We start from the raw sequence: 23,255 nt of genomic DNA on the forward strand, positions 1-23,255 counted from the left end.
GACTCATCCTGTTTTGCTGGGTCGTGGTACCCACGGCAGCCAGTGGGGGTTCCCCCAGAGCCAGCAGCATAGAAACCAGCCAGGTACCCCCACTACGTCACACCTTCATTTCGTCAGAGTTGGTTATTGTGAAAATGATTTATAAATAACATGATTGCCTCAATGAACACATCTCATCAGCAAGCCTGTTGTTTTTCCAGAGACAGGCTTTTACTGAATATATAAAACTCTTTGAGGTAGATAAATGAAGCTAGATTCTCTTAGTACAGTGTTTCCCAATTTTATTTGGCCATGGAACCCTTTTAAACTCAGAAGAATTTTGAGGAACCCCTACAGCCGGGCCTAGGGTAATGAGGGGAAAATTTGTCAAATTTGGAAAAAGGCAGAGAGTTGGCTTAGGCCCCACATCCCCCTTTGGACAGCCCTGACTGTACTGTCTTGCACTGATGAGAAACCTGGGCAGTTTAAGCTCATTATCTAGTTGGCCACTCTGAAAGGGTGGTGCATATGCAATAGTCCTTATTAACCTAAACAGAGATCTTGCACATTCTCCAACCAAAACACTGTTTTAAATAAAATATTAAACAGATTTATTAACTACAGAAAAATTGATTTTAAGTGATTATAAGTGGTAAGCATAAAGGTCACAGATAGTTACGGTAAGTAAATGAAAAATAAACTCACATTCTATACACTAAAATTGTAGTTTAAGCAAGACTTGAATCAAGTATATTTTCAGCCTGACAGATGATACAGCAGTTTACAGTTCCCTAAGGACTCCCTTTCCAGCCTAGAACCACTCTTCCCCCAGTTCAAAGGTCTTTGTCTTCCAGATCATTTTCCCAGGTGTTGAGGTGGATGGGAGAGAGTCCAAGTGGTGATGTCACTGCTAGGAATGTAAAAGTGAGCTGATGTCAAGTATCAGAGGGGTAGCCGTGTTAGTCTGAATCTGCAAAAGTGGCGAGGAGTCCTGTGGCACCTTATAGACTAACTGAAGTGTTGGAGCATCAGCTCATGGTTGCGTCTGGCGAAGTGGGTCTTTTCCCACGAAAGCTTATGCTCCAACACTTCGGTTAGTCTATAAGGTGCCACAGGACTCCTCGTCGCTTTTGCAGATTCAGACTAACACAGCTACCCCTCTGATATTTGACATGAGCTCATCGGTTTCCATTACGTTTACCTGTTGACTCCCCAGGAGCTAGCTCTGCTGTGGGCTCTGAAGTATAAAGCAGAGCTCACAGCATGTGTAACAGCTAGCCTCAGTGCCAGGTCTGAGAGGAGACCTCACCCCTGCTTGGCACTGGTTGGCTGAGAGGCGGAGTAGGTTATGCCACTCCCAACAGCTGCAGCAGGAGTGGTGTATCCGAGTGCCAGCCCCCAGAGCCACCGTGGTCTGGCAGCAAGAGGTCTGTGGCCCAGCTGCGTGTGACAGACGGGCAGTTGGGAACTGCTACTTTATACAATCCAATATGATATTACTGGATCAGTAGATTGTGACTTTTAAAATTATATCTGACATACTATACTTTGTACAAAACCTTGTATAAAAATATCACCCTTGAGATCATAGGGGTTCCAGGGTGCTACTTTCTAGGTTCACGATGTCAATAGGATTACCAGGTAGGTTTAGAAAAAATACCAGACACACTTGATGGGGGGTGAGGGGCGCTGGTCGGGAGGGGGGAGCAGGGGCAGCGCAGCTGGCTGCAGGAGATGGGGAGGTGGGGCTGGCAGGCAGGGGGTCAGGGCAGTGCGGCTGGCCTGGGGAGATGGGGGAGGGGTCAGGGGCAGCATGGCTGGCCAGGGGAGATTGAGAGGAGAAGAATTGGCCAGCAGGAAGCAGGGGTGGTTGGGATGGGGTCAGGGGAAGCAGGGGTGGGGGGGGGAGAGCGGGACTGACCCGGGCATGTGCAGATCCCGGGGCGCTGTCAGTCCCGTGCGCGAACTGGAGAAGCACGAGTGAGTCCAACTGCGGCTCCACCACATGCTCAGAAGCGGGGATAGGGCCCCAAGGCATTAGACACAGCCAGAGCTCCTGGTGCTGATCACGCTCCGCTTCCCAGCCACTCCCCATTACACAGGTCCAGTATTTTCTGGATTTTTTTTACCAGACAGAGAGCCCAAAAACCGGACTGTCTGGTAGAATACCGGACACCTGGCAACCCTAAATGTGTCACACTTGATAATTGCAGCCCTAAAGAATCAGTCCTTGTGGCAGTGTTAAACCAATTTTACCAGGTAAATATCCTTTAATGTAACTTTCATCTGAGGGTTAGCTGCTGAAGCTGAGTTTTATTTTAACTCTTGTGTCCACCTCTTTGCATAGCTATCTGACTATTGGATGCATTAATACATGTTCAATTTCTATTCCCGTGATTATAACAACGTTAGCACGCTGGAACCGATCTGACATCTGCGACATCATAGAAGTATACAAATAATTTTGTAGGACTCAGAGTCCAGCTCTCTTCCTCTTGCCTTAGGGAGTTGGAGGTTTTTTTTTTTTTTTTTTTTTTTTTTTAAATGATAGCTATGAATGTTGACTAGGGCCCCACAGAAACGCTCTGGTAATGCTATTAAATAAGGCACAGGTATATATACATGTACTACATGTAGAAAAGGCTAAGCAGAACATTCATTTTTATTAGCACTTTTCCATAGTCTCAGGAAGAGAGGATATCACCTATTTATATCATTAACTGTTTGAGAGAGTACAGTATCTGAATTTATCATCACTAGTTGATGCATATTTCTTGGAACTTTTATAATGAGGTTCATCACTGCATCAGTTTGACTTTGAAAATTCTACTGAAAGAGCCCCTACTACATGACAGCTGGGAGATTTCCAGTAGTTCTGGGTGTTCATTTTATTTTGTAACCTGATATTGATAAAAGTTTTTGAATTAGTGATGAGGGCTGGAATTGTGGTTTCTGACTTGGATACATACAGAGAGGTACAGTGGCTTATAACATGAATTTATTTGCCATGGAACCATGTTATTTCAGCCTGTGTGGCTGTTGCCAGGGCTCCAGAGCCAAATCAAATAAAAATGGAAATATGGGCACCCTTTCCTGAAGAAGTTAAAGGTATCTGAAGTCACATAGTTGGTTATGCTGTGGGAGGCAGGAGGCTGACAGCATCTGTGAGCCTCTGGGGAAGATGTGTGTGTGGGACTTGTCTCAGATGAAAGGGGTAGTGGATGGGAGCCAGCCCTCAGCAGCTCCCTGAGCATGGTGATGGGCCCCACCCCCTTTAGTCTTCAGAGCTGTGTGGAATATGTAGAGCAACTCTGCAATAGTCATTTTAATGGGCCTAAGGCTGAAGCCCTGGGCCCCTTTGAATCACCAGACGCTGGGGCAATTGCCCACCTTTGACCACCTGCCCTCTCCTACCTCTCCCTTGCTTTCTGATGGGAGCTGAGGCTATAACAATTGGCTCCAGGAACTAAACAAATTTGCATAGGTTATAAAATATACCTCCAGACCTCTTTATCAAAAACTTTCCTGCATTTAAGACTAAAATGGCATATGGTTTGGAGTCGTCATATTTCATTGCTCTAATATCAATAAGTTGTTGAAGGTTATCAGAGCCGTGGCAAACCGGACTTGATTTATCTGTATGATAGAGCCCAAAACCTTTTCTAGTCTCCTTACAAGGACACATGCCAATATTTTTACATGACTATTAATAAGTAAAATTGACCTATAATTGGAATATTGAGGCATATCTTCCTTGATTTTCTCAGCATAAGTAAAATGTATTATGTATTTTGAAGAGTTTGAGGATTTTTTTTGTATGCAAAATAAAGTCATACTTCATGATTAACTACAAATACTAAATTTTGCACAGTCTTGCCTCTTAAATTAGCTGAATGCCTTACTTTTATACTGAAATATTCTGGGTGAGGGGTTTAAGTAATAATTTCTGTTTTCCATTGGAAAAAAGTCATGACTATTATGATTAGAGTTCATAAATAGTATTAGCAGACAAAATTAAAATTGAGTCACCTATTTAACTGTTGCTTTAGTTAAAAAGAAATTTTTACTATTACAAATAACAAAATCATTGAAATTAGTTAGGGAAAGAGTAATGGAAACTTTGAGTTTGAGTCAAATTCAGTACATATGGTAATTATTCAATAAAAATGAATAATGTTTGAAGTTGAAATCCTACAGATTTAAAATGGTTCTTTTTGCTTCTCTTTTGCAAGCACATTAATAAAAAATTCTATTACATATATTTAGTTTCTTGAACTTTCCTGTAAGTGTAATCTACACAAAATGACTTTGCCCAGTCAATGGCAGGCCTCACTTGCTAGTTCTCTAAGGGTGTGTCTAGACTACATGCCTCCTTCGACGGAGGCATGTAGATTAGCCAGATCGGAAGAGGGAAATGAAGCCGCGATTAAAATAATCGCGGCTTCATTTAAATTTAAATGGCTGCCCCGATCTGCCGATCAGCTGTTTGTCGGCAGATCGGGGGAGTCTGGACGCGATGCCCCGACAAAGAAGCCTTTCTTCATCGACACAGGTAAGCCTGGTTTCACGAGGCTTACCTGTGTCGATGAAGAAAGGCTTCTTTGTCGGGGCATCGCGTCCAGACTCCCCCGATCTGCCGACAAACAGCTGATCGGCAGATCGGGGCAGCCATTTAAATTTAAATGAAGCCGCGATTATTTTAATCGCGGCTTCATTTCCCTCTTCCGATCTGGCTAATCTACATGCCTCCGTCGAAGGAGGCATGTAGTCTAGACACACCCTAAGTGACTAGTTAAATGTTTCAAGCATCTCCTTTTTAGACAGAAGTTCAAGGAAGTGTCTATGGAATTTAACTAAGAAGCCATCTGGCCCAGGGGCTTTCCCTTTTATATACTTACTCGCCTAATTAACCGATTCAGTGCTAAGGAAATGGCAAGGTTTCAGTGTTGGACTGCAGTAATATTTTTAGAAGTTAATCCAAAGCTCTTGTGGAAGGGTTTGTGCCTAATTTCCACAGGTCTTTATAGAAATTAATAAGTAATTTTTTAATATCTTTGTGATATGAATAAGTATAATTTATTATGTTTGTCATGACTGGTTGTGATTCTACATGCAGAGGCCTTTTTGCTTATGTAATATGCTAGCAGTTTGCCAGTTTTTCTCATCTGATTCCCAAAAAACCTGCCTGAGTTGAAATAGGGTGAGTTCAGCATGTGCCAGGTACAGCTTATTGAATTTATATCTACAATTGATCAGGGATCATAACCTATCTGGAGATGTGACTGTGGAATAAGAAAAATCAAGCTCATTTACTTTTTTCTCAAGGGTCATCATATTTTCTCACTGTTCCCTTTTCTAGGCAGATTCAAAACTAATCATTCTTCTTCTCAATAAGCCTTGAGCATCTCCCTCAATAGCCTGCTAGAAGCAGTTGAAGGTTCATTTATTTCTAGGAACAGGACAATTTCTTTTTCTATAAGAACTTTGAAATGGGGATCTAATAAAAGCGAAAAAGTCCATCTACTTGGCCAGTTCTTCCCTGGATCCTTTGACATTTGAAGAGTTTTATAGGGACATAATCAGAGACAGCAACTGCTATCAATGGAAGAATGAATTACAGAATTTTGTACAAATCTAAGGAAGTGGGTCTGCCCCACGAAAGCTCATCATCTAATAAACTATTTTGTTAGTCTTTAAAGTGCTACATGACTGCTTTTTTGTTTTACCTAGGATTAACCCAGTTCTTGGAGATCACAGGTAATCTGTATGGGAATAGGACTCATGTACTGGGGAAAAGCATCAATAGTTTCCACTCATTGGATGTACTGTTAAATATCACATATCACATACCCAGAGCCATTCTAGTTTTGGTTGGTTTATTAAAATCCCCAGAAAAGACAATAGCAAGTGTGGAAATTTTTCAGATAATTTAGCAAATAATATATGAAAGATTTTAGGATCATCAAGATTAGGCCCGTATAACAAATTTTTTAGCTCCATTTACTGTGGACTAAAAAATGTTCCCTGATCATCTGAATTTGACTTTGCTGTTGTTACTGCCAACACCTTATGGAACATTATAGTTGCTGCTCTAAATTTAGATGAAAAAAAGCAAAATGATATTTCTTTTACCCTAGTCACGTTCTACTTTAGCATCCTAAACTGCAGTAAAGTATGTCTCCTGCAAAAAGCACTACAGCTACCTATGCTTTCTATAGTAACTAGTACACTTTTTTCCTTTTAACAATTGCCACAAAGAAGGGAAGGGGAAGGAGGAAGAATCTATGGCTAAAACACTGCGGATGCTTGTTCCACAATTTTTTGATTGTCTTGCCGGATGATCAGCTCTTGCTAGGGAATAGGATGGATGCAGAGAGTTGGATTGATGCATCAACACTATTTCCAGGCACCTTCAGGAACATGATGCAAATCACGTTTATATAGAATATAATTATAACGAATATAGATTGCCACGATTAAAAGAGCCAGAAATCAGTTTTGCTCTACAATAGCTCTTGGAATCTGCTTTTCTTGAGGTATGTGAAAAATGATACCTAAGGGAGCACTCTGTGCATGTGTAGCCAGTCACTTTGCAGACTTTATGTTGGTAAGACGAAGTCTTTTGACAGCAGGACCAATAATAGAATGCATAATTAATTTTTGAAATGTTTGTATTGGAACCAATGAGTTCAGATTGTTAGAAAACAATTTCATTTCATAAGGTTTCAATATTTTGTTTTAGATGTTCTCCAAATCATGTGGACATGTACATTCTCTCATCTACTATTCTTGTGCTGCTTGAAACACACCTACATATTTTTTAAAAGCAATTTTTTGTCTAAGCAATATGTAAATGTTTTGAGGCGTTGAATTTAAAAACAGATGTAAATCAGGCTTCAAGAAAAATATATTGACTGGGGGGGCGGAGTTTTACCTCTGGTAGTTGGGATTGGTCCTGCTTTGGGCAGTGGGTTGGACTCGATGACCTCCTGAGGTCTCTTTCAATCCTACGATTCTATGACTTGATATAGGTTGTAATTTTCCTGAGTGATGCTGATGTAGAAAGAGGTAAAAGGGAGTATAGAAGGGTGTATGTGATAAAGGTATATAGGAGAGGGTTATGGAGCGGGCGAAGGAAGACAGGTTATAGTAAAAATGTCTGGACACATAGCATATGCTTAACAACTTTGCCTATTGCCTAACATGACTGGGCTCTTTTTTGGTGTGTAGTGTTAGCCCATTGTATCCTGAGTTGTAACTCCCCACTTAAAAAGTAAATCATAATGAAAAATCAGCACTTGTCAATCATGAAGTGCTGTAAACAAAATTTAACCAGTCATTGATTCCAGAGGTTGTGGACTAGGGAAACAAAACATCCAAGACCAGGAATTTCATTAATACCCACTGTTTAAAAACAGTCATATTTTTCCAGGCAGCAAAGAAATAATCACTTTGAAAGGAGATAGAAAGGGAACATACGGTATACAAATACAATATTTCTTCACCTGGAATGTCAAGTATAAATCACTGTGTTACTTATAACTATAACCTTTTCCATTTACCAAACTAAATACTGGAGAACTGATAGTACGGCTTGGAGCACTGTCTGAGATGTTACGGGGATTATATTCTCAGGGCCACATCCTCCCCTCGCTTTGTTTTACAATGAAACATTCCATTTCCGTCCCCTATGTTTTCCCATATAACTGATGGGAGAAGAAAGAAGAAGTAGGAGCTGATAAGGATGGCAGAAAACACTAGTCCATATAGCTCAGCAGTCCATGTTCTGTTCTGTTCTGTTCCATAGGCTCATAGGGAGCATACCTCCATTACTTTGCTCCTGTGCTTCCTTTAAATGACATCTTACCAGCTGCCTCTCATCCTTCCAGCACAGCACATGTCATGTCACCAGATTCTGAGGACCCATAAGTAGCGAAAAGTGGTGATACCTGAGCTCTCAGGATCCTATTATAGAGCAACAGGAACTGTGCTGAGCTAACACATAGATCTTGTGTAAACACAAACATTCCACTGATGTGTTCAGTTACCGATGTTGTCAAATGTTTCATTGACTCCCCTACACAAATACACTACATATTGCTGATACACAATTTGAATTAATCTCATTCACAGTCAGATTTCTCCCATGAGATCATTTTGGGATGAGATGTTTCTTTACACCTGGGGTACTTCACCATTTCATGAGATGTGATACTGATGTCCCAAAAGTTTGTAAAATAAATGTTTGGAGCCCAATTCAATTAATTAGTCCTAGTCACCAGAGAAGTTGGTACATGTAAGTAGGGCAAACATACCAATTGGGAAGTAAACTAGGCATAAACTGAATCAGGTATTTAATTGCGGGCTATTTAAAAATAGTTCTGTTTTTGATGGTTTTTGGAACATGTGCACTTTGTCACTCAACCTTGGCATAGAACTATGCTGGGGAAGTCATAAAGTATTTGCTTGGCAAATTTGTTTAATGGCTGGGGCTAGAACTGCATCCTAGTTTAGGGTAATCTCTCCATCCAGAGCAAAAAACCTTTACTGATAAATGGTATTTGAGCTTTACTGATAAACATTTACTGATAATAGGTACTCTCCATCCTTCCCTGCATTGATCCTCTCCTCTTGGTACCCCGCTTGAAAGCCACTTAAAGTAGGTATCATAGGCCTTGTTTTTCAGAAGAGCTGAAATAAAACATCCAGTTTTATTCAGTGGAAGGTGCAGCATTGGTAGCTATGGAGGTTTTCAACATCTATGAAAATCAAACTTTGCATCTTTTTATCTTTATGAAGTGGTACCCTTTTTGGACAGCATAAAACAGTAAATAATAATAAAATTCAAGAAAATAAGAGTCAGCAATATTGCTATCTATCATTAAATATAGCGGGGTTAGGAAAAGAGTGCTTTTGGCTGGCATTCATTTCTTGTAATATGCAGTTTCTGATTATCTCCACGAGTTCTTTGGTGATATTTGATTATTACAGTACGGTGCACATGATCTGCTGAATTACCCAACAGTTATTTCCAGCCCTTTTAATACACTCATCCTTCATGGGATTGTCTTGTGGTTAAGGCAATGGTTGGGGAATTCGGACCAGTGCTGTCTGGTGTCCTGTTTTCTCTTTGGGAAATAAGGTCAACCTACAAAACAACTCTTCAAGCTGAGTGTTGCATTGTTTAATTCTCCATCACAGAGTCAATGTGTTAATTTGGGCAATCTTTGTGCATCTGTTCCCCATCTGTAATGTGGAGATAAGAGGAGACTTGCTCACGTGACAGAGGTGTTGAGGCAACTGGATGTAGAGCTGATGAGAACCATATGAAAATCTAGAGCCAGTGATTAGCACATTTCCAATAGTGAAGAGTTGGGGCAGTATGTCTAAGTACCTTTTAGGTAAGTAAGTACTTTTTAGTTACTTGATTATTGATCAAGTACCTAAAAGAGTGTTACAAGTAAGAAGGAGAAGAATTATTCTTAACACTTCATGATAGACCAAGAAGCAATGGGCTTAAATTGGAGCAATGGGTGGGGGGGTCTAGGTTAAACATTAAGAAAAACTTCCTAATTGTCAGTGTGGTTAAACACTGGAATACATTTCTTAGGAAGGTTGTAGAATCTCCGTCACTGGAGATATTTAAGAGCAAGTTTGGATAGATATCTATCAAGGATGATTTAGATGGTGTTTGGCCCTGCCGTGGGGGTAGAGGACTGGACTTGATGACCCCTCAAGTTCCCTTCCTGTTCTAGTATTCTATGATTACATGATATATTCCATATTCCTTCTAGGATTTGGGGTGATTCCAGGCAAAAACATTTATTCAGATGTTTGTTTGTTTATTTATGACAGACTATCATGATGTATAGATCCATTCTGCAGTTATAAGTGGAAAAGGAGAGGGTCTTTTCTAATATTGCTGCAGGATGTACATTTATTTAGATTGACATATAAAATATTATTGTAATGATTTGTTTGATGCTTGTGCAAGCTGTTTATTTACTAAATGGGGGCATTAAGTTTTCCAGTTGCACTGCTGGGAAAAATGTATTGAAGGGAACCATTAATTAGGATTATCATCCAAATTCATGACTAGTGTAAATAAGACTTCAGTGGATTATCACAAGACCCGTTTTTCCCAAAATGATGGCTAAGACTAATAATGTCCTATTATCTCATATAACTAATGAGTTGATGTGAATCCAGGTCCCAGTAGCAGCAGAGCCATGGCAGTTTCACTGCACATAGATGAAGGGAGAGGGAATTCTTTTATGGGGACACTGTCAGAGGGTATGTCTACACTACAGAGGGTTTTTTTTTTGAAAAATGACTGTTTTTCCGGGGGGAAAAAAACCTCATGTCCACACTGCAATTGTGTTTTTTTGAAAAAAAATTGAAAGAACAGAGGTTTTTTTTTCCCAACATTGGTAAGCCTCTCTCTACGAGGAAGAACGCCTTTTCCGAAAGAGCCCTTTCAGAAAAAAGCATGCATGAACAGGGAAGAGGGAGTTCTTACACTAAAAGAAGAAAAAGCACTGGTGCTCTGGTGGCCATTCCTCCCATAGTCATCACAGCTTACATGCAAGATATAGGGTCCACACTGAATGGACACTTTCTGTCGAAAAAGGAGAAGGCATTTTCGATGCGCTTTCCAGTGTGGACGCTCTCTTTTGGAAGAAGTTTTTCGTAAGATCTCTTCTGGAAAAGCTTATTCCAAAAGAAGCCTGCAGTCTAGACATAGCCTGAAAGTGTTTCTCCCCTTTGCTATGTAGAGTATAGGGCAACAAATTTCACATATTTAATAGGAGAAGGGCCAAGAAGATTTGCTGCAAGAAGATCCCCCAAAAAGCAATGTTTCCAAATGTCAGGGACTCTAACCCAGACGGCTCGGTTCGTTGTCTGACCGCAAAGAGACAGGCAACACCAGCAAAGTTCAATCACAAGCTCTTTATTGAAGAGTGCACACAACAATAGAGAGCGGCCCGTCTCCAAAGAGAACCAGCCCCGATTTTAGTAACAGGTACGCTTATAAAGACAGTTCCGTCGCGTCATAAGCTCTTCACCCAAGCCACTTAACCCCCTTTCTAGAAACTTTTAATATCTATGCATATCTTAGCCAACTATACATTGTGGCCAAAAGCGCTTCATAATGCATCAGTAACTTTCTTATCAATCACAAAAGGCAGGTACCAGGAACAAGGAGACAAAAGAGTCGGGTACAAACAAAGGGCAAAAATAGGGAGGTAAGATTAGCGAAGAGGAACAAAAACAGGGAGTTACTGACCAGTTCCCAAAGCAAACCATTCTACTTACAGTAGGTACAAATATGTAATTTATCACTATCTTACTTTATAACCTAAGCCAGCATGGAGGGTGCGCCTCTGATTGAACCACATTCCTGGTTCTGGTCAAGAATACCCAGAGGCATACGTAATTAGCCTTTGTTAACTTTCCTTAGCATAACGTTGACCAGGCCTTGTTTTCCTGGTCCCAACACAAATATATTGAAACCACATTTGTCCTTCTCCCCTTCCCATTATGGGTGCACAAAGTAGTAGGAATAAGTTCGGGTTACAGAAAGCAATTGGACTAGAGTAGCCTCTACATAAATTCACCACGTTTTTTTTTGGCCAGCACACACCTTTTTTTCCATCCTGACTTTTTTGTTGTTGTTTTGCAAAAGTGGGCAAATACTGATGCTGAGAGGCAGGGCTCTAGCAGGGGGCAGGCTTGGCTTAAGCAAGCGGTGATGCCAGCCCCGACCTCACACAAGTGTCAGGCAGGGCTTGAGTGAGCAGTGATACCGGCCATAATCTTTGGGATATATAGTCACCCTATCTTGTATGTATGCTGTTGCTTGCCCAGGCCATGCCTGCCCCTCATGTGGGAAGCATCCTCAACTCAGTGGCTCAGGTCAGCTTGGGGAGGTGGGTAACTCGGACAAGTAGCTTGGGCCAATCCTGCATGGTGTCTTGTTTTCCTTTTGGGAAATATAGTCATCCTATCTCTACAAAACAGCTCTGCAGTCTGGAGGGTAGCCAGGGCCATCCTTAGCCATAGGCAGAATAGGCAGTTGGCTAGGGCACCAGTATTTCTGGGGCACCTCTCTGCTGGGACGGACGGGAAGCAGTGGGGCATGTGTAAGCAGGGGCTAAACTACTGCTTGCTGTCAGCCATCTAAAAGGAGAAAGCTGCCCTGTGGGATGGGTGTGCTCACTCCAATTGTTTAGCTCTGCAAGATAATTAAGTGTTAACTGTTGATATGTAAATATAGCTTTTGCCAGGAGGGGGAAGGAATCCGAGGTGTGGTTATGTAAATCCAATTCAGCGAGGGCGATGGAGAATCAGTGTTGGAATGGAATGTGGTGTATTGTAACTAATTTGGGGCTATTGTGGGGGTCATAAATCATGCTATCCCTAAATGTGGGAACTGTAAAATATGACATCAGTGGTTGCAGGAGAGACACCATCATTGTAAGAGGTCTCAGAGGAACAAGCCTCCCCCCTGCCAGAGTTGAGTGAACTGAGTTGGGGCGGGGTGGGGGGCGGGGGAGAGAAAGGGCTTGAGGGCTGAGTCATCCTGCTTCATGCCTGCCAGGTGTGAGCTGGAAGACTGGCTCAACCTGCCCCTTTCTCCCTGGTTTTAAGGACAGACCTAAAGTAGACTCCGCGGGGAGTCTTTTTGCTAGTCCAGTGGAAGCTGGAATCTTTTGCCAGCCTAGGTGGTAGCTAAAGAGTTGAAATGACTAAGAGCTGAAATCACTGGTTTGCCTAGGAGCCAGATCTATTGCAGCCAGTGGAGCGGCCGATGGGAATGACCGGCGAGCGGCCAGCGGGAGCGGCCAGCGGACTACAGGAGTAGCACAAAGGTGGCCTAGCCTCAGGCTCAAGAGCTATGTTCTTGGTGGGTTCTTGTGCAAGAACTCTTGTGCGAGAACACTGCCATGAGCAACATGTGCATTTGTGCAAGAGTGCCCATGGCAATGTGGACTCTCTCTTGCGCAAGAGCTCTGATGGCCATTTTAGCCACACGGCTTTCTTGCGCAAGAAACCCCTGCCGCGCATCCACACTGCCCTCTTGCGTAAGACAGCTTACACCTGTTAGAAAAGAGCATAGCTCTTGCGTAAGAAGCCCTCCCTTACCACACCATACTGTAAATCTTGTTGCGCAAGAGCAGGTGGGCAGTGTGGATGCCCGCCAGTGTAGACATAGCCAAGAAGGGGAGTCATCCGGATGATGTGTCAGGGTCTGCACTGACTGGACAGAGCTGTAAGTGGGGTATCTAAAATGGGGTGTGGAGACAGTTTGAGTAAGTGAACCCTGTTGTGGTATTTTCCCAAGATAATGACATGTGACTTCTCTCTTTGATTAAAAGTTTCTTTTCTTCACTCAGATTCTGTGCCTGCGAGTGGGGAAGCATTGCCTCTCAGAGGCGCCCAGGGTGTGTGAATTTCCCAGGCTACTGGGTGGGGGCTTGAGCTGGTTGTGTCAGATGGACCCCTAGATATTCAACCCGGCCCTGGTTGCTGCCGGGCTTAACCGGCGGAAGGGTTACACATGTAACACCAGGGCTGGGTCCTAGAGAGGGCCGAATGCACTGCCTGCAGCACAGTCTGAGGGAGGGGATTGGCTGCTAGGGTTTCTGGGAAGGGGAAGCAGTAGGGGTGGAAGAGCAAGTCAGGCATAGGGGCACCAGTTTAATAATCCCGCCTAGGGCACAATAAATCCTACGGATGGCCCTGAGGGTAGCATTCTTTTCCCATTCCCTGAGGAAATATCCTGCATCCGAACCATTATTGGAGACTGGGTCCCTGAATATAGCTCTTATTCAGCAGAGTTTTGTAGGCAATAAATCTATTTAATTTCTTTTCAAACTTTAAATTGAAGAAAGTTAGCCCTTGTGGAATAACACTGTTATACCAGTTCTAAAGTTTGCCTGCATTCAGGGTCCCTAGTTTCTTTTAAATATCTCGACTTAGAGTTTAACTACTGAAGTGAACAATTTATATGATCTCAGTTGTAAGTCTTTACTTAATCAAGTCCTTGGTGGTGACTTAAATCACTGACTAGGATTACTATTCTCTCATACAGAGAAGGTAAATTTAATTAAAATGTCAGTATTACCTACATGCAATTATTTGTTCTAGAGGAAACTACAGATTATTTGATAGCTTTTTTGAAAACACTAGAAGTTACTATGATTAAGTGTATTTAGAAGCAAAGGGATTGAGTCATTGTTTGAGAAGTTTGTGACAACTTGTGTATGGTTGCTCAAAAAAAGCCTTTTGCGAGCACCATCCTTCACTTAAGTGCACGTAGAGTTCATCCTCTTTTTTTTTTTAACAGGGAGATACTAAAAAATGTTTAAAATGGGAATACACCAGGTTATTAAAGTTACCCATGCCGATGCCATATTGTTTGTCAGGTTGTGCTACTGCCTGGAAGGCAGGATTGTGTTCTGTGTACTTTTGAATTTTCTGTAGCTCTGTTCTTGTGGACAGATACTTGTTTAAATTTTCCATATATAACTATTGTAATATGTAGTATTTTCAGCTGTTAGGTATAATAAGACAGTACTATTTTGTAAGAAATTACTCTGTCCAGAATGTGCTGGAAGGGAGCACAATTTTTATGTAGTTCTAACTACTATAATCAGGGTTCAGTTAACTATTATGCTAATGATAATGTCTACTGTCTGTAGGAAGACTGAGTGTTTTGGAGATAACCTTTCTATCCCATGAATTTGAAAGAAAGCTGTGGTTTAAAGGGAAGTTGTCAAATGAAAATCACATTTCAATATGAAAACAGTGACAGGTCACCCTTAAGTGACTAAAGAGATTAGAGAATTTAAGTGGTATTGATTGCTCTCTGTAAATACCTACACGGAGAGAAGCTTTCAGAAAAAAGAGGCCTGTTCAGCAGAGAATGGGTTTGACTATAAAGTGGGATTATGCACACGGGGTACAGGGGGTTTGATTTGTACAGTTTAGTAACCTCGCTTTCCTTAATGGTTCCATTTCCCCCAGGCATTAACAGAACATTTAATGCATACCTGTAAGGTCTACAAGCACCGATTCATGTACGACACATTAGTGTGCTTTGAAAATCATAGGTTCGAGTGCATATTACTATACTAAGTAGAGAAGTCTAAAGATATAACAGGATACAATATAGCTAACTCTTGCATTTTTATCATAAGACTCAAGTTCCTGGAATTAAGTGATTACATTTGCATCCAATTCTCTCTCTCAAAAAGTTTCAAGCTTCTGGTTGCAAAGAAAAGCATTGATATGTAATCTAAAGCTTGTGCAAAAGGCTTGAAACCAGAATGCAAATACCCTCCCTCACAGGTTTTTTTAAATAACACCTAAGCCAATCTTGTAATTTTGGAGGATCTTATTTATGATTTTTGAATGCTTGTTGATTGTCAATACAGAAGACCAGTGGCTGTGAGGATGATTCACCATTTGGACTATTTAGTAATGGTTTGAGGATTCCCCATTCTGTAGTCTTCAAATCAAGGTTAGATGTCTTTCTAAAACTGCATGAGCCCAGCTACAAATTTGTGGACTTGATGAAGGAATTCTAACATAGACAAGAAAATTGATGTCCTTCAAAGATTGACTTTAAAAGTCAGTCATATATTTTGGTTCTAAGGTTGTAACATTTTTTTTGAAGGCATCAACTTTATATGCCTTCAACTAAATAACCACCAAATAAACATTTTAGTATTTGAGGAAAAGATGTTGCTGGCAGCCTCTAATTTCATAGAGCCCAAAGATAAAGCTGGGGATGGGGAAGTTCATAATAGAACCGATAAAGCACTGTGAACTATATAGATATGTTAGAGGGCCCATATAATACTGACAAACATTTATTCTGTCATTTCAGTCGTATTACATTTTCAAAAAAAAATTTTCTTTGGATTAAAGAAATTTTTCTTGTCTGATGCTGATATATTATGTTTCTGATTATCCTAAAGCCTTTTTCAGACTAGTGAGAAGGACTTTTCATTAACTGCAATGCATCTTTCCTCTCTTTCTTATACAGATTGTATCTCTCTTAATTGGGACTCCCTGGTCTGGCAACATCTGTGGTCTGGCATGGACCATGGATATTCCTGAACCACAGAGCCCAGGAAGAGATATGTCTGGCGACAGGGTGCTAGCACCATAAGGGGCACTGCAACTCACCTGAGAGCCGTGTGTGTGTGGGGTTGGGGGGACAGTGGAGAAGACGGATGGCAAGGCAAGGAGTTCTGGCGCCATCAGAGCTCCCTGGCCCCATGGCCGGGAGCTCTAGTCTGGCCATGGCCATGGACCTCCAGCCCTGGCCAGGAAGCTCTGACCCCAGTGTTAGCCAGGGAGCTCTGGCTCCATCCCCGGCCGCAGCGCTCTGGCTGCATTCTGGCTCCAGGGGCCAAGGAACTCCAGCCCCAGCAGCACCCAGGCAGCTCTGGGCCAGGCTGTGGAACTCCAGCCTCATCCCTCCACCCCAGCCACAGAGCTCCAGCCCCTGTCATGGAGCCAGGTGGCTGCGGAGCACTGCCCCAGCTGCGCAGGTCTGGCTTTGGTTCTCTGTTCCCGGTAGCAGAGAGGCCAGGGAGAGCCCCGGTAGGGGGGGTTGGGGCACCAGTGGGGGGCAGGCTAGAGCCCTAGACTAGTGGCAGTATAGCTATGCGGGGAGGGACCTTCCCTACTCTGGCAAATCCCCTCTTTTGAGACCACTCAGGTCCCAAGGGTGCCAGACCAGCGAGGTCCAACCTGTACTGCACATGATTCAAGAACAGTGTAAAAGCTTTTATAAACAAATATGTCAGTACTTCCTGAGTATGAATACCTTTTCAGGTGCTTTTCTCTTTATTATATTTCTCTCAATAGTTAAGAAACCTTTCCAGCTTGGATCTACGTCATATCACAGAACTGGATAATGAAACTGTGATGGAAATAGTGAAGAGATGTAAAAACCTTAGCTCCCTCAATCTCTGTCTGAACTGGATCATTAATGACAGGTAACTTAATAATAGAAACTAACAGCAGTAAATTACAGAAATAGTAAAATTAACCTATGGGTATTGAATATTTGTAGTCAGTGAGGATTCATAGATGTTTGGTGAGAGAATTCCTAAAAACAGACAAACTGTTTTTTGTTTTTGTTTTCAAATTGATGTCTCTGTTTCTGTCTTTGTCTCTGTTGGGCAAATTTTTTAGAACTGTGTTTCTTAAACTTTTTGAGAACACAGAACACCAAACAATAATATTTTTTATGCGGAACACCTATGAAAATTTTCTTCAAAAATAAATTGTCAGACCAAAAAAAAAGATTAAAAACGAAATAACAAAAACAAAGATGAGGTCACGGCACACATGCGAGTTGTTCACAGAACACCAGTGTTCCACAGAACATAGTTTAAGGAACAGTGATCTGGAGCCTTATTTTCTGGTGCATCCTTCATATATTTTAATAGTAGAGATTGTCATTCATAAATGAATGATGGCATTATTCAGTTTTCCTTGTAGATAAAGTCAGAATGTGATCCCTGATTTGGATACTTGAGATAGAGAATTTGTGTTTTGAAAATTTCTGCAAACAGGTGTGTAAAATTTGAATATTACTTATGGGTACAAAATATCCAAGGAAAAACATGAGCATATAAGGAATGATAATTTATTTGTATGTTCAGTCTGTGGAACTTGTATGTGTTAAAAGTTAGAGAACTATAACACTATCAATCTGTTGGCAAAAAAAAGTGTCAAGCAAGAATTAACCTAAGATTAATTTTAGTAAACATGTTTTGACAAAATGCTTCCAAACTCTAAATGTTCCTGTTACATTTCCTACGAGCTTTTTCTTAATTTTAAAAAGAAGATTAGCTTACTGATAGAATGAAAGTGAATGCCTTATATGGGGTGGTAAAATATTGTTAAAACATGAGACTAAAAAGTTTGAAGAATCTTTTATAATAATTAGAAAATAGATCAAAGCACTGCTTTGAAGTCAAAAACAACAAAAAATTCTTGAGTGGATTTCTACAAAAGAAGTTATAAATTCTGAAAATAGAGGCTTTAAGCTGAAGCCATGACATATCCTTAAATTAAAATAGTAATAGAGATGTTTGATTGTATGCCTTGGGAATATATGGTCATGCCAATTTTTTTCTACAATTTGATCTGAGGAAGTGGGTCTAGCCCACAAAAGCTCATCACCTAATAAACCTTTAAAGTCTTTAAAGTGCTGCATAGTCCTGCCTTAAATTAAAAGTGGCTGTTCATGGCGCATTTCATACTAAACATAAAGATATTGTTTAACAATTATTATATACTAAAAAGCTTCAGAGGGGTATCCGAGTTAGTCTGTAACAGGAAAAACTTAAAAAACACCAAATAGTCTAGTAGCACCTTAAAGACTAACAAAACATGTAGATGGTATCATGAGTTTTCATGGGCACAAACCGTTTCTTCAGGTGTCAGTAGTGTACCTGTTATTATATATTCCTCCTCCTCAGCACAATCAGAATTTTATTTTTAAACCTGTTCTTGCAATCTTTCTTTTATTTATCCATTAATTTTTTTTTACCTGAAATAAAAACATATTGAGTGGGAAGGAAAGCTTTTGGCAGCAACAGACTATTGAAGCATATAATTGAGAAAACATTCTGTCACTCTCTCTGTTATATTTGAGTGACTGTTTAATTAGTTTTCTGATTTTTCTTGAAATGCCCAACAGATTTCTTTTTAACTTTATTCAATTTTAGTGATATTTTCTTTTTAATTCACACCACTACCAATTCAATATTGTTTTAGAATTCTTATGGGAAAATGAATAAAACTGTTTTACCGTACTCTTTCAGTAAAGGTCATCTTGCTTTCCATTTGTCTTAATTTTTCAATGCCTAATGTATGTTTGTGATGTACAGTACCACGATAGATCACTAACATGCATACCAATCATACTTCAGATTCTGTCATCCACAGGCTGAGTAGTTAATTCTGTTGGTAATTTAAATAGGGACTGCCGTACTGATGTAATAACATATTTTCTGATGTGAATTGTGGTTGGTAAATTGGGACATAGTCACTGACCAACTTGTCCTTCTAGAAGGGAAAACAAAACAATGTGGTGTTAGAATAAAATATAAAATACATAATTGTAGAAATAATTGATGTTGAAATTTAAAAATATTTTTCCTATAAATGTAGATACAGTTCAAGGGAAGAAAGGATGATAATGAACTGGATCACAGCAGGAAGTCTGTGGAAAAACAGCACTAGGAGAGGAAATGACTTTTTTTTTAAACATGTTACTCTCAAAATCCAGAAAATGGGATTTCTTTCTCAAATGTAACTACCTTTACCCTAGGGCAGGGGTGGGCAATCATTTTTAGTGGAAGGCCACTCCAAGATTTTGACAAGTGGTCAAAGGTCGTACTTCCATGGAGGGGTTCGGGGTCTGGGATAGGAATGTTAAATATTGGTTAGTTGAATAGTCAATTAACCTCATGAATTTTTATTCATTAGTTGACTAGTCTATAGTACCCAGGGGTGGGGCCGGCAGCCACTGTATCAGAGGCAGCAGTGCAGGGTGGGAGCTGGTCCATCAGGAGAGCTCAGTTTAAAAAATAGCTCCCCTTGTGGACTGGCTACCTGTCACCCAGTGCTGCTGCTGCTGCTGCTGTTGATAGAGGCAGCAGCAACCCCTGTCTACGGTGGGGTCTGAGCTCCTGGACCCGGTGCATGCCGGAACTAAGCTGGGCTGCTTGCCCACCTGGCTCCTAAAACACTTAAAATGCAGAGCTTCAGAAGGGGTAGGTTCTGGACCTGGCATGAGCCAGAACTGAGCTAGGCTGCTGGCCAGCCTGCTAAAAAATTTACTGGCAAGGGTCGGGGGAAGGGAAATGCATGTCATCTATAGTATTAATTTATAAGCATGTGCTAATTGGTTAACTAGTTAATCAACTACACTATTACATCCGTAGCCTGGGATGGAGGTTGAGTGCATAATGGAGCTTGGGATAGGGGGCTTGGGTGTGGGGTCTGAGAGAGAGTTTGAGTGAAGGAGAGGGTTGTGATCTGGGACAGGGCTTTAGGTGCAGTGTTCAGGAAGGGATATGGGTGTAGGAGAGGATTCTGGCCTAGGGGAGGGGTACAGAAGGGAGTGCAGGGTCTGGGAGGGAGTTGTGACCTGGGAGAAGGGGGGAAAAGAGGTACAGAGGGTTTTGGGTGGTTGCCTGGGGCAGGTAGTTGGGAGTGTGGGGTTGGGGTGCCAGAGGCAGGCTCTGGCTGGGAGGCACTTCCCAAGATGGCTCCCAGCCAGCAGCCCTGTAGGAGCCTGAGGCAGGCTGTCTGCTGCAGGCTGCTGGCTGCTCCATGTGGCTCTACTCTGGTCATGGGATGGGGAAGGGAGGGAGGATTCACACGCTGCCTCTTTCCCCGGTAAAATTTCTCAACTTCTATTGACTGGAAAATTTTGTGGAGGGGAAGAGAAGCATGTGATGTCTCCCTCATCCCTCCCCAGCATCCACAGTAGCTAGCTGTTTAAAGCACGAGCTGCTCTGTGTCTAAGGGTTCCTGCAAGGCAGCCGCTGGCCAGATCTGGTGGCATGGTTGGCTGGATCTGACCTGCTGGCTGCCTCATGCCCACCCCTGCCCGAGGGGCTGCTTTGGAGCCTGTCAGGATCAGGTGTGAACAGGCTGGAAATTGCCCCTTCCCTGCTACTCCAGAACTTAGCTGATGGGCAAAGAGGCTTCCTCATGCCAGTGTGTGTGGGACTTAGGCACCCTGCACCAGGAAGTCTTGGGCTTTTCCTGGGCATTAACCCAGCCAGAGGAGGTGGGGAAAGGAAGCAGCTCTGCTCCAGGTTAAATTTTGGGAGCTGAGGAATGCTGGCCAAATAGCACTCCTCTCCCCAAACTGGTAAGTGAGTGCCAGAGGAGTTACCTGTTGTCCCTCAGTGAATATCTCCCTGTCTTATTGCTGGAGCTGTCCCCTTTCGCCACTAGTCCCATAAAGTTCCTCCACCTGTTGAAATGGGTGGCTAGATTTGCAGATTCTATAGCAAAAGTTAATCAGAGTTTGTAAAACTACATTTCAGATACAGAGGGTCTTAAACTAGAATTGCTCAGTAAAACCCTGCTACAGTACTGGTGCAATGTACTTGTACATGTACAATGTTAATGCTTCCTGGCAGCACAGTGCCATTTCCCATTGTGCTGCAACTCTTGCATTTCTTGTTTTTGAGAATTTGAGCCTTTTGCATGTAAGACTTCCACATGTCTCTCATAACCTGTAAATCATCTCCACATGCAGAAATTCATAAGGTCTATTGATTATTTTTCATGTTTTATTAAAGTTATTTTGTCATAAGAAGTCTGTATCTTCAAGGCAAACATAAAGAAAGGAATTAATTTTCAATTTTACCTACAGGAAAAATGTGTTTACTTAAGATAACTCTGAATTAGTTTTAATATGTCATGAAAATAGGTTTCTTTTCATGACAAATAAAACAGTCTCTCCGAAGCTGAGGGCTAAACAGGCACTTAATAACATTTGTTTTAAATTGGTTTATTAAGAAAGTCTAAATGTGTTGAGTACCTGAACTTGCATAGTGTTATTATTTAGGTAAAATAAACTGCAGAAAGAATTTCTTATTCCCTGTTTGAGATGTGAAGGAAATAAAAAGCTGCTGTCAATTGTATTAATAGACAGACGTGGAGAAAAATGATCATCATTATAAAGTAGTAAGTCACTTTGGATCCATACTTCATAATCTGATACACAGACATCTCATGTTTGTACCTATCCTGAGGAGATGTAACATGCTCTGAGACTTAATTTAAATATTTCTATAGATTCCAATTATTTTCTGCTTGCTAATCTTTTCACATCACATTTCTGTTGATTTAAAAAAAGTGACATTTAGAAATAAAGTTCATGGAGGAGTGGAGCAAGTAGTTAACAAATGGTTGTGGAGTGCCCTATAGTATGTCATTTCCCAAGAAAGGATTTTTGAACTTGTGTTGTGCATTGTATTTATAAATTATCTGGTGTTCTTTTGTAAAAGTCGTGTGTCAGAGGACTTGGAATTGCAGTTTGTCTATTTAAATATTACTTAGTATAGAGATAATTTTAAAAGCTACCCAAATGAAACAAAACTATATATGAAATGTTGCACATGAAGTAGATTTTGTTGAACATAACTTGTAGCTTATCTTAAACTCAGGTACTCTGGATGGGAGAGAGATAATTTTCACTGAAAATCTTGGTACAATGTTTGAGTAATTTTTGTTTTTTCCCACCATGTGTGGCAGTGAAATTTTTAGCATATTACAAGCCACATAAATTCTCTTTCTTATCAGAACACTTTATTTCTATCACAGATGCTCTTTGTCTAGTGCGCTCAACATGAGTTTTGAGCAGAGAGGAATAGTACTGTTTTTTTTAATTGTTACTAGAGAGCTGAGGTGAAGAATTTTCATTCCTGTGACTTAGCTTCTCTTAGCCAAGAACGAGTTCATTTTCCATTGTCTAAGAAAAGACACAGTATCAGTGAGCATGGGAAAAGTAGCCACTGAAAATAGAAGCGAAGATGTAGACTTCAGCAGAGTTGAGTTGTCAGTAAATCCACTCAGTGTTGAAACATACACTTTTTCTTTTTGACTTATGCTTCCTTGCTAAGAAAGTTGCATATACATTTTCAAAGCCGTTAAATATAAGGACCTATCTGCATGTCAAATCTGGCAGTACGAGGCGACATTACTACAACACTGTTGTGCCTCAAATATTATTAAAACATTTTTCTTGACTGTGTAGATGGTGCCACAGAATGTTATCGTGTATGTGTAGAGTTGTAAAAGAGTTTGGTAACATGACAATAACGCTTCCTGGTGCTACATAAACGGGCAAAACCAACTATTGTCATAGCATACTGTGGGTAAGAACACAAGAACAGCGATACTGGATCAAACAAAAGGTCCATCTAGCCTAGTGTCCTGTTGTCCAACAGTGGCTGATGCCAGGTGCCCCAAAAGGAATGAATGCAATACGCAATCATCCACAGTCGCTTATTTTCAGCTTCTGGCAAACAGATATTAAGGACATCATCCCTGCACATCCTGGATAATAGCCATGGATGGACCTATCCTCTATGAATATATCTAATTCTCTTTTAACCCTGTTATGTTCTTGACCTTCACAGCATCCCCTGGCAAAGAGTTCTACAAGTTGACTGTGCATTCTGTGGAAGAAATACTTCCTTTTCTTTGTTTTAAACCTG

General features: G+C 41.1%; 1 protein-coding gene across 3 annotated transcripts in view; it reads left to right on the forward strand.

Annotated features, from left to right (window-relative positions):
* Positions 1-23,255, forward strand: part of FBXL17 (F-box and leucine rich repeat protein 17) — a 403,072-nt gene that overhangs the window by 134,399 nt on the left and 245,418 nt on the right. For all 3 annotated transcript variants that reach the window (XM_089779302.1, XM_089779301.1, XM_075932049.2), the window contains one exon: positions 16,864-16,994. In XM_089779302.1, the coding sequence (XP_089635428.1) occupies positions 16,864-16,994 (131 nt within the window). The remainder of the gene's footprint in view (positions 1-16,863; positions 16,995-23,255) is intronic.

Source organism: Pelodiscus sinensis, chromosome 6 (assembly GCF_052426305.1).
Source record: "Pelodiscus sinensis isolate ZL-2025 chromosome 6, ASM5242630v1, whole genome shotgun sequence".
Classification (NCBI taxonomy): domain Eukaryota; kingdom Metazoa; phylum Chordata; order Testudines; family Trionychidae; genus Pelodiscus; species Pelodiscus sinensis.